Source organism: Orycteropus afer, unplaced genomic scaffold (genome assembly GCF_000298275.1).
Source record: "Orycteropus afer afer isolate SDZICR_OR568_19922 unplaced genomic scaffold, OryAfe1.0 scaffold00035, whole genome shotgun sequence".
Classification (NCBI taxonomy): domain Eukaryota; kingdom Metazoa; phylum Chordata; class Mammalia; order Tubulidentata; family Orycteropodidae; genus Orycteropus; species Orycteropus afer.
This window is the reverse complement of record NW_006921622.1, coordinates 1733277-1745578: the sequence shown is the minus strand read 5'-3', so window position 1 is coordinate 1745578 and position 12302 is coordinate 1733277. Positions and strand designations below refer to the sequence as shown.

The following is a 12302-nucleotide window of genomic DNA, read 5'->3' as shown; positions in this document are numbered from 1 at the left end:
TTTTTTTTAATGACTTGTTCAATTTCTTCTTTTGTTATAGGTCTGTTCAAGTCTTCTATCTCTGAGTGGGATAGTTTAGGTAGGTCTTATGATTCTAGAAACTTGTCCATTTCTTCAAGGTTCTCAAATCTGTTGGAGTACAGTTTTTCAAAATATTCTTTCAGTATCTTTTTTATTTGTTAGTTCTGTTGTGATGACACCCTTTTTGTTTACTATTCTTATAATTTACATAACTTTCTTTTCTTTTGTTAGATTTGCCAATGGTTTGTCGATTTTATTAATCTTTTTGAAGAACGAGCTTTTTGTTTTGTTGATTTTCTCTATTTTTTTTTTGTTTTGTTTTGTTTTCAGTTTCATTTATGTTTGTTCTGATCTTTATTTCCTTCTATATATTGTAGGGTTCTTTTATTGTTCTTTGTCTAGTTGTTGGAGTTGTTGAGTTAAAGTGTTGATTTTGTTTCTTTCCTCTTTTTTGATGTATGCGTTTATTGCTATAAACTGACCTCTGAGTAGTTTTTGCTGTGTCCCATAGGTTTTGGTGTGATGTATATCTTCATTCTCATTTGTTTCTAGGAAATTTTTATTTCACTTTTTATTTCTTCTATTACCCAGTAGTTTTTGAGCAGTGAATTTTTCAACTTCCACATGTTTGATGTTTTTTCCTTGATCTTCCTCTTATTAATTTCTAATTTTATAGCATTGTGGTCCGAGAAGATGTTTTGTAATATTTCAGTGTTTTTAAATTTATTGAAGCTTGTTTTATGTCCTAACATATGATCTATTCTGGAGAAGGATCCATGTGCACTGAGAAGAATGTGAATTGTGCTTTTGTTGGGTGTAATGCTCTGTATTATATGAGGTTGAGTTGGTTGATTGTGTTGTTGAGTTCTTTATCTTTGTCAAGTGTTTTTCTAGTTGATCTGTTCCTCCTTGAAAGTGGTGTGTTAAAGTCTCCTACTGCTATTGTAGAGTTATCTATTGTCCCTTTTAATTCAATTAATATTTGTTTCATGTATTTTGGACCACTTTCATTGGGTTCATAGATATTTATTATCATAATGTCTTCTTTGTCAATTGACCTTTTCAGTATCATATAGTGTACTTCTTTGTCTCTTATGTTGTTTTTCACCTTAAAGTCTATTTTTTCAGAAATTAATATTGTCACTCCTATTCTTTTTTGGTTACCATTGGCTTGGTATATTTTTTCCACCCCTTAACTCTTAATTTATTTTTATCTTTGTGTCTAAGGTGGGTCTATCTTAGGCAGCATATCAATGGGTCTTCTTTTCTTATCCAGTCTGTCACTCTCTTTCTCTTGATTGGCGCATTTTGTCCATTCACATTGAGTATAATTAGTGATAGGTATGAATCAATTGCTGTCATTCTATTGTGTTTTTTTGTCATGTTGTTGGAGTTTCCTTTGTCCATATACTTTTTAGTGCGGAGTTTGATTTGTTGTCAAGTGTTTCCTCTCTTTACTTCTTTATTGTTGGTTTTGTGCGTATTAAACCCGTATGTTTTCCCTCCTTCTGGATTTGCTTAGGGGGACTGTTAATTTTCTATGTGGTTACCTTGGAGTGAATTCTTGTCTCTAAATTTTTAGAACAGTCTGTTCTATGAGGACATTGTGCTGTTTTGTTCTCCATTTGGAAGTTTGTACTTATTGTACCTGTTGTCATGTGCAGATTGGCTTGACTTTTAGTGTACAATATTTTATGGTCTTATTTTGAGTGTCTATTTATGATTTGGTTTTAGTGTTGATGTCATGTATCCTGATTTTGTTGTTCTCTGTTGTGGGTTCTCTATTGGAAGGACTTCCTTAAGCATTTCTTGTAGGGTTGGTCTGGTTTTCAAAAATCCCTTCATTTCTGTTTGTCTGAGCATGCCTTGATTTCACCCTCATATTTGATGAATGATTTGGCTGGATATAGGATTCTTGGTTGGAAGTTCTTTTCCTTCAGTGTTTTATACATGTCATCCCATTGCCTTCTTGCTTGCATGGTTTCTGCTGAGTAATTGGAGCTCAGCATAAGTGTTTGATTATTATGAGCAATATTTCTTTTGTCCCAGGCAGCTTGCAAAATTCTTTCTTTGTCTTTGGTGGAGTTTGATTATGATATGCCTCAGTGTTTTTCTCTTGGGATCTATCCTGTATGGGGTTCTATGAGCTTCTTGGACAAATATCTTTTCTTCCTTCATGATATGGCGGAAGTTTTCTGTTAATGGGTCTTCCACAATTTTCTCAGTGTTTTTTTTTTTTTTTTCCACCTCTTCTTGTTCTGAAATTCTAGTGAGGTATATGTTGTTTCTTTTCATGTTGTGCCATATGACTCAGGTTCTCTTCATTTCTCTTAAATCTTTGTTCTGATTTTTCTTCATACAGGCTGGGGAAATGCATCCTTCACCCAGTTCTATCCTACTCTTTTGTGTTTCCACTATATTGTGTAATTCTGTAATTTTAGTATTCATATTCTGGATTTCTAACTGCTGTTTTTGTATGAGTTCTTATTGTGTATTTATCTTGTTGTTTTGTTCCTGAATGGTTTTCCTGAGTTCTTCCAGAGTACTGTCTGTGTTCTCCTTGCTTTTGTTTGGGGTTTCCTTAAGCTCTTGTGGAGCTCTATAAACATTCCTTCTAAATTCCTTCTTGGATAGTTCTATTGCCTCTGCTTCCTCCATGTTTAATGAGAGTTTTGTTTGGGAATTTATTTCTAATGTCTTATCCTGTTTTTTGTTGTTGTTGTTGTTTGTTTGATTTGAGGTTGCATGTTGTTTCCTAGACATTTTGAGGTTGTCTTTAACTGTTCGTTATGTATTGATTTGTTTTGTCTTGGTTTTATAATTTAATATCGAAAAGGTAGAGTTGGTGTATTTTATTTTTTGGCTATTAATTCAGGTTTGCTTGGTTGCTCTGCAGTTTTCTTTGTGATCATGGAATCGCTGTGTGGAATGTGGATGCAGGTCTGTTTGTCGTAAAAGGAATTTAGGATTGGAGGCAACAGGTGTTATGGTGGCTGAATGTGGTTTTTCTCTTGGATGAAGCAGGGTAGAGGTGGAGGGGAAGAAAAGAGAGAACAAAGAAAAGCTCCAGGGTGCCAGGAGCGGTTTCTAGGGCTTCGAGCAGGCTGCTAATGATGACGTTATACTGTTACTTGCAGGCCTGCAGCTCAAATTCAGCAAAGACTTCAATTGTTAGGGGGCTACCACTTTCCACCAGGTTCAGACAGCCACAAAAACCTTGCTCACCAGGCCCCTCCATGCCCAAAAGCTAAACTAGGATAACTGTCCCAATCTGTGATGGGACTTCATCCCAGGGCCCACTTACTTGTGGCTTTATTCTCCTCTCTGCTCCTGCACTCCAGCAGTACCCCGAGCCAGAAGAATCTCAGCTCCCACCCAGCAGTCCCAAGTTTACCAATAAAAGCAGTTGCTGTAGATTTGTGGAGTGCCTGAAGATTCTCTGGTGTGGTGCATTCTCTCCACTGCTCCAGGGAGGTCTTTAATGCCCTTTCTCACCTGCTGGTGGGTGCTTTGCAGGGCAGAATCACCTCTTTTCATTTTTTTTTTTTCACTCTAGGTAATTGCACTGCCCCTTTTTCCTTTCTAATCCTGCCCACCTGAGTTTGACATACCCTGACTTAATGAGCTGTCAAGAGCACAAGAATCCCCATTTCAAACTGCTATACCTAGTTTTCAGGCACTAAGATGCTAGAGGGAACTTGCGTGTGCACTACAGGAAAGACACCGTTTTTCTGAACCAGTCCTAGATGTTATCCATTGATATCCCACTATGGGACATGAAGATTTAGTTTTCTTCACAAACCACCCTGTATAGTACCACAAATGCACATAGGGATGTTCATAGTTCAGCACTTCTCCTAACTTTGTCATAAAATACGTATGCCATAAACTTTTAAAATTTGTTGTTTAGTGTTTACCTTACTATGATTATGTAAATATGCCTCACAATAAAACCAGTAGTGGACTAGGGTAACATTCACTTTTGTAATTTTGTAAATAAAAACAATTAAAAAAAATGTGTCATTTTCCCATGTTCTTAGTTTTCTATACCCAAACTAAAAACCAAATATTCCCTTCAAGTCGATTCTGACTCATAGTGACTCCCATTGGGTTTCCCAGGTGGTAAATCTGTACAGAAGTAGATTGCCCCATCTTCCTTCCGCAGAGTGGCTGGTGGGTTTGAACCACCAACCTTCTGATTAGCAGTCAAATGCCTTAGACACTACACCACCAGAACTCATTAATTTTCTAAACATTTATTACTAATTCTTCTTCACACTTTTCACCCAAGGTGTACAGCTTCTTTACTCTATATAATCAAGTACACCTGTTAGTTTCATTTATTTTCTTTAGTACTGATGCCAGCTGTCGTTTTGGTATTCACCTTCACCATCAAATTTGGAACTCCTTTCATCCCACCCCTAGACTGGATACTTGGCTTTCTGATACCATTCTTTGTTCATTTCCATTACTTGGTGAAACATATGCTCTTGTATCTCCCTAAGAAAGTGGACAGTGGTCATAACTTTTTGTATATGTATATTGGAATTATAGTGTTTGACCTTCATTCTTTGCTGATATTTTGACTGGTCAGGGGGACCAGCACAGAGTGAGGAGTCAGACTCAGGGATCTAGGTGAGGGGCTGGAACCCAGGCCATGACCCATAAGAAGCAAGATGGGAAAGCTGTGGGAAGGACAGAAAAAGGTCAGGGGGACCAGGACAGAGCAAGGAATCAGCCGCAGGGATCCAGGTAAGGGAAGGGAACCCAGGCCATGCCCCACAAGTGGCAAGCAGGAAAGCAAGGGAACCCAGGCCATGCCCCAAAATGGCAAGGTGGGAAAGCAGGGGAAAGGACAGGAAAATACCAGGGGGACCAGGCCAGAGTGAGGAGTCAGCTGCAGGGATCCAGGTGAGGGAAGGGAACCTAAGCCATGCCCCACAAGGGGCAAGACAGGAAAGAGGGGGAAAGAACAGAAAAGGCCAGGGGTACAAGGATAGAGTGAGGAGGAAGCAGTAGGGATCCAGGTAAGAGGAGGTTGGACTGCTTTTGAACAACTAAGGGAGACAAACTTGTCTGTCAGTTTGTCCTACTGTGGTGATGTGTTGCTCTGTGCCTTAAGGCTGTGCCACTGGTGTTTCAAACCCAGCGGGGTGCACATGGTACACAAGTATCAGTGTGACTTGCAGACTGAGACAGACTAGGAAGAAGGAAGAGGCCATTTGCTTCTCAAAGAACTGGCCAGGGAAACCTTATGAATAGTGGAGAATCATTGTCTGATACATTACTGCGCAGCTTAATGAATAGTCCGGAAACATTGTCCAATACAGGGAGGGGGATGAGTCACTTAGGTTAGAAGGCTCTCAGAGTATGACTGGGAAGGAGCTGCATCATCAGAGTAAAACCAGCCTTACTCATATGGATAAGGTAAAGCTTTTGAGACCTCCATTTGCTAACATGGCATGACTCAAATTGAGGAGAAACAATGGCAAACATCCTTTAATAATTGGAACATGGAATGTATGAGGTATGAATCTAGGAAAATTGAAAGTTGTCAGAAATGAAATGTAATGCATAAAGATTGATATCCTAGGCATTAGTGAGCTGCAATGGCCTGGTTTTGGCCATTTTGAATCAGACAACCATATGATCTGTACTGGGAATGACACTTTGAAGAGGAATGGTGTGGCATTCATCATCACAAAGGATTCAAGATCTGTCCTGAAGTACAATGCTGTCAGTGATAGGATCAAATCCATACACCTCAAGGAAGACCCATTAATACTATTATTATTCAAATTTATGCACCAAACACCAAAGCCAAAGATGAAGAAATTGAAGATTTTTATCAACTTCTGCACCAATTATCTCTGGTGATTGGAATGCAAAAGTTGGAAACAAAGAAGAATCACTAGTAGTTCGAAATTTTGGCTTTGGTGACAGAAATAATGCTGGAAATCGCATGGTAGAATTTTGCAAGACCAACAACTTATTCATTGAAAATACCTTTTTTCAACAACACAAATGGCAGCTGTGCACATGGACTTCTCCAGATGGAACACACAGGGATCAGATTGACTACATCTGTGGCAAAAGGTAATGGAAAAACTCAATACCTTCAGCCAAAACCAGGCCAGGAGCTGATAGTGGAACAGACCATCGACTGCCCATATGCAAGTTCAACTTGAAGTTAAAGACAATTAAAACATCCCTCCCAATTTTAGAGACCATCTAAAGAATAGATTTGATGGACTGAACACCAATGAGCAAAAACCAGAAGAATTGTGGGATGACATCAAGAACATCATCCATGAAGAAAGCAAGAAGTCACTAAAAAGATGAAAAAAGAGGAGAAGACCAAAATGGATAACAGAAGAGACTCTGAAACTTGCCCTTGAATGGAGAGTAACTAAAGCAAATAGAAGAAATGACAAGATAAAAGAGCTGAACCGAAGATTTCAAAGAGCAGCTTGAGAAGACAAATCAAATTACTATAATGAAATGTGTAAAGACTTGGAGTTAGAAAAACAAAAGGGAAGAACATACTTGGCATTTTTCAAGCTGAAAGAACTGAGGAAAAAAATTAAGCCTTGAGTTGGAATATTGAAAGATTCTCTGGGCAAAATATTGAATGATGCAGAAAACATCAAAAGAAGATGGAAAGAATACACAAAGTCACTGTACCAAAAAGAACTTCATCCATTTCAGGAGGTGGCATATGATCTAGAACCATGGTATTGAAGGAGGAAGTCAAAGCTGCAATGAAGGAATTGGTGAAGAACAAGGCTCCAGGAATTAACAGAATACCCATTGAGATATTTCAACAAACGGATGCCCCACTGGAGGTACTCACTCGGTTATGCCAAGAGATTTGGAAGACAGCTACTGGACCAACTGACTGGAAGAGATTCATATTTGTACCATTCCAAAGAAAGGTGATCCCACAGAATATGAAAATTATCAACGAATATCATTAATATCACACACAAGTAAGATATTACTGAAGATAATTCAAAAACGGTTGCAGCAGTATGTTGACAGAGAACCTACTTTGGTCATGTTGTCAGAAGGGACCATTCCCTGGAGAAGGATGTCATGCTTGGTAAGGTGGAGGGCTGACCAAAGAGGGGAAGGCCTTTAACAAGGTGGATTGACACAGTGGCTGCAACAATGGGCTCAAGTATAGCAAGGATCATGGAGCTGGCAGGGGATCGGGTGGTGTTTTGTTCTGCTGTGCATGGGGTTGCTATGAGTCAGAGACAGCTCGACGGCTCCTAACAACAACAACAACAGCCTTGTTTATTTGGATAATCTGATACAGGTGGGACTGGATTTAGACTGCAAGAGGAAAAAGGATCTGGAAGATGAAACATTATCCCTCTAAATTTCTAAGACATTATTTTCTTAGTTTCCTAAGTTGCTATTTTCAGTATGATTCCTTTTGTCTTGACCATGTTACCATTCTTTGTTGTACTCTTTAAGATTTAGGATCATGTCTTTATCACTGATAACTCTAAAATGTCTCAAGGATGTACTTTTGTGTAGATCTGTTTTTATCCTTGTCCTAGGTAATTTTTGGTCCATTCAGTTGGTTATCTCACATGATTAATTCTGAGATATTTTCTTGTATTATGTTTTTATATTTTACATCCCTGTGTTCTCTTTGTGAAATTCCTTTTGATGGAATACTAGACGTCCTTTTTTGATCACAAAATTTTTTTTTGTATTCTATCTTTGTCTTTTTCCTCTAAGAGATTTAACTTTTCCCTTATTATTAGTCTCTTGTATTTATAAAAGATTCTATTTTGTTTTTAGTTCCAAGAGGTCTTTCTTGGTCTATAACCTTTCTATCCATATAACGTTCTATTTATATTTTTGTTTGCTTGTTTGTTTGTTATAAGTCCATAAGTAAAAGATGGGCAAATGACAAACCCACATACTTTTGCTTGGAGCAAAGTGAAGAGGTAACAAAACTAACTCTGAACCTATGAAAATACATTTTAGAGAAAAGGAATGTGGAGATAATATCCTTTTATGAATAGGATATGTTCTTTTATATCTTCAAATATATTAATCATAACTTGGAAGTTTCATGTTGCTTGTTTTGTGGTCAGTTTCCTTTAAGTTCTTATTATCTGTTTATTTATTTTGGTCTCTGCCTTTTCCATTAGACATTTCCCTGAATGTCCGCGGATAGCCATTCATACTTAAGAATGAAATACTAAAAAGCTGATTGGTAGCTTGATGTGCATGGCTGCGTTTTATCAACCTGTAGGTATCATGAATGGTGACTAGGTGGATCTGGACTATTTAATTGGGGGAACCTACAAATGTCATATCTAAAGTTTTCTTTTCTTGGGAAAATCAAGCAATGCAGTAAGGAATCACTTTCCGAATTAGTTTCTTTTTCTGAATCTTTACTATTATTTCTACATTCCTTTTCTCAAAAATATATTTGCTAGGTTCAGAGTCAGTTTTGTTTCCTCTTCACTTTGCTGCAAAGAGTATGTAGATTTGCCATTTGCCCATCCTTTACTTATAGACTTGTAACAAACAAACAAGCAAACAAAAACTTTTCTAATATCTACAGATGGAGCAAGGCAGATATGAAGTACACTATTTCTAGTCTAATCCCTTGTCCGGCTGAACTGAGCATAAAATATCTTCACACCCAGCTGTATTTCTGACTCACTGCAGAAGATGGAGAAGAGGAAAAAATATACTACTAAGTATGCACTACAATGAAAACTGTATCTGATTTTGTTACTGCCTATAGCAAATTTTAGAGCCTATACTGAGTCTCATATGCCCACCTTCTACTATCTTGATTTTCTGGAGTTGTAGTTTTAGCATACAAAATGGAAGACAAGAATGGAAATAGCACTCTGGTTGCTTCTAAAAGCAGAACTCCACATGATAAATGGATGAGTGCATAATTTTTAGTCCTTATGATTCTAAGCCAGGAGCAGACATAAGAACAGGGAGAAAGGGCTTTGATCATGTTTCCCAATATGTCCCATTAACCTTGTAGTGACTGATTAATCTTTTGAATTTGGCTATGTTACCGATTCCTGTTTCCAGTGTCATGTCATTGAAATGTTTGTCATTTTCTGGTTTTTTTTTTTTTTTTTGCATTATTTCATGGATTTGAATCAGAGGAATGGTTTGAATCCCAATTCTATTACTAATTGTATTTAACGTAGGAAAATGGATTAGTTTCTTAGTCTGGAAAATAGGAATAATATTATATACCCAAGAGGGTTGTGTTGATGCATGAGATAGTCTGATTGGGATGATAAATGCAGTCTGGCATTTTGTCAGTGCTTGGTATGGAACAGGAAATGCTATGTCTGGGCCACTAACTGGGAGATGCTTTAAACCAGAAGTCCCCGCAGGACTAAATTTAATGATCAATTATAGTAAATAAAAAAAAGCACATATCTTCTGTTATTTACTCCATTCCCCTTCAGCATAGCTCTTTGTGGCATAGTCTGAGTGATTATTTCCAATTGTGAGCCATTCAAATCCTTTTTCTACATGAGAGTATCAATCAATCAATACTTGTTTAGTCGTTTTTGGATTTTTTTAACTATAAAAATCAGGCATGTTAAAATTTCACCTTGGTTTTGTACAGCAATAGAATAATATTTTGCCAATGATTGTAACTATGTGCATAACTAGAGTTACTGTTTAATATTTTGGAGTGAACAATACTCTAGTCCATTTTTAAAAAATTTAAATTGGTAAGAAAATTGTTCTGAATCTTAAGTAATTAGGGAAGAACTATTAATATTAAAATGAGATTTTTAAGATTACTTTTGAAGCTATTTTGGAACACTTGAATTATTATATATTTCAACTTATCGCTGACCAACTTTTAAGCCTTCTTTCTAAATATCAAAGGTCCTAATGCATTAAGAAAAACTGCCTGTCAGTGAACTTTGTAAAATGAAAATGTAAGCATACTGGAATATCTACTTTACATTTAGAACACGGTTTCCAATTGCAAAGTGTACAGCAGTTTTTCATTTGTCACCACATGGCAGGTGAGCATTACTGCAATACTTTCATTTTACTGAAATGACACTGAGGTCACAAAATGTGGTCAGAGTAACTTAGTGGCTTGTAGCCTGGGGATAGGAGCCTGCATTGTTAAGTAATTCATTTTAGCTCAGGGTTTCCTTAGAAAGAAGTGGGTCTCGGCTGGGAATATCACCTCCTAGGAAATATTCAGTAAGATGGACTCTGTGTCTAAAGGTTAAACTGTTTTTCCAACAGGTATTTAATGGCATTAGAAGTAACTCACCCCAACTAGAGAAACTGTGTAGTAGTGTGAATGTAAGTAATCAGATAAAATCTTCAGGAAATACAATGAAAGTCATTTTTTTCACTGATGGATCCAGGCCATATGGAGGCTTCCTTGCTTCCTACACATCCAGTGAAGATGCAGGTATGGGAGGATATAATTTTACCTTTTATTGATCTGATACACTAAAGATGCCCCACAACTACTGCCAACAGCACCAGAGCTCCTATTTCCTTTTAGTGACAAACATTACACTTGGGATCTTCTGTATAAGACATGTGTGCATAACAGATAGAAAAACCAACATAGAAAAAAAAAAAAAAAATGGAGGCTTTACAAAGAAAACTTCTATTGTGAATCAAAAACTTTAAAAAATACTAGCTCAATTCCATGTAATGTCGCCATTATAGTTGGCTGTTCCTCAGTTCCTGGTGGATTATTTTTTGATGAAAGAGACTATCTACCTCTTAGAAGCAACATACTCTCAGAGAATAACTGTTTTAATCAAGAGAAACAGATTTCAGTGTTTCCTAATCATTTATCTGTGCGAAATTAATGGGAAAAGGGTCTTTATATTTGGTATAGAGTATTTTAAAATTAAGCTAGGTGTGGCTCTAATTCTAAATATCCCTTTACTCTCTGGGTTGGTGCTATTATCCAGTGGTTTTTAAATTTAGGAATAGTGGAACAAAATGTGTTTTTGTTTTTTTTTTAATTTAAGTTACTTCATTGATAAGAGGAGCATTTGTTCCCTTGTTAAAAGGGGCAAATACATTAGTACTCCAGTGTTATCATATCCTCTGTTTGATCCAATTAAATTATTGGGTTGAGTGAATGGAGAATTTCAAATCAGAAGCCATAAGACCTACAACGGTTACATTTGAGTATTTCTCTAAATTATAAATCGAGGAATAATAGGCCCAACCAAATTAGAAAATATTGATTCACAGCCAAATCCCATCCATCTAATCTACACTTACAGGAGACTAAAGAAGCTGTTTATTTTTATACATCTTTCCTTTTTAAACTCACAGAAACTTCTTCCATAGTTGACATGCATGAGCCAACCCTTTAACCACAACACTGGCTTCATCTAGAAAAACAAATCAAATCACTGATGTTAGCAGTTTTATATTAATTATTGTTCTTATATTGTTTGTATCTTCTGTTATGGCATGAATCTTACTATTTTTTCTGTTGCTTTTTGTTTTCTTAGTATGTGGCGGGTCCCTTACAAATTTCCCAGAAGGCAACTTTACTTCTCCTGGCTATAATGGCGTCAGTAACTATTCAAGAAACCTAAACTGTGAATGGACTCTCAGTAATCCAAAGCAGGAAAATTCATCCATTTATATTTATTTTGAGGATTTTCACCTAGAAAGTCACCAAGATTGTCAATTTGATGTCCTTGAGTTTCGAGTGGGTGAGTTCAATCAAGAAACAATGTCCCCAATTTTCCTGCAGTGTCCTCCTTATGCCTGTAGACTACAACAATGAAGGAAGTGAAATACCTGTAGTATAAATACACAAGATCCAAAAGAACTTTGTTCAAACAAAATTGCAATTCTGTGCCCAGGTAAGGAGAACATGCTGTGATGAACAGTGTCAGTGTGCACAGCTAGATCCTGTCTAATTGATTGGTTTCATAGTCTATAAAACTTACCCATGGGAGATCTCCATTTGCCACTGCCCTGATAATGAGTACAGTTGGTGACCTTCAACCATCTTCTACTACCCAAGATTCCTTCCTAGGGGACTAGAACTTAACATAGTCAGAATGTATCAACAGTTTCCTGTACTTATAGGATTCACAAAGAGGCTGTGGGATCCTACATAAGCCTTAGAGGTCCAAGGAAGTTTTACAGTGTACCAGGAGCTCTCGTAGCATAGTGCCTAAGGCACTTGACTGCTCACCAGAAGGCTGGCGGTTCAAACCCACCAGCCACTCCTCGGAAGGAAGGTTGGGCAATCCTAC

General features: G+C 37.2%; 1 protein-coding gene across 1 annotated transcript in view; it reads left to right on the top strand.

Annotated features, from left to right (window-relative positions):
• The window catches only part of CUBN (cubilin), a 413126-nt gene that overhangs the window by 310737 nt on the left and 90087 nt on the right, over window positions 1–12302 (top strand). Inside the window, exons 49-50 of the mRNA XM_007936404.2 lie at window positions 10300–10471; window positions 11544–11750. Coding sequence (XP_007934595.1) covers window positions 10300–10471; window positions 11544–11750 — 379 coding nt within the window. The remainder of the gene's footprint in view (window positions 1–10299; window positions 10472–11543; window positions 11751–12302) is intronic.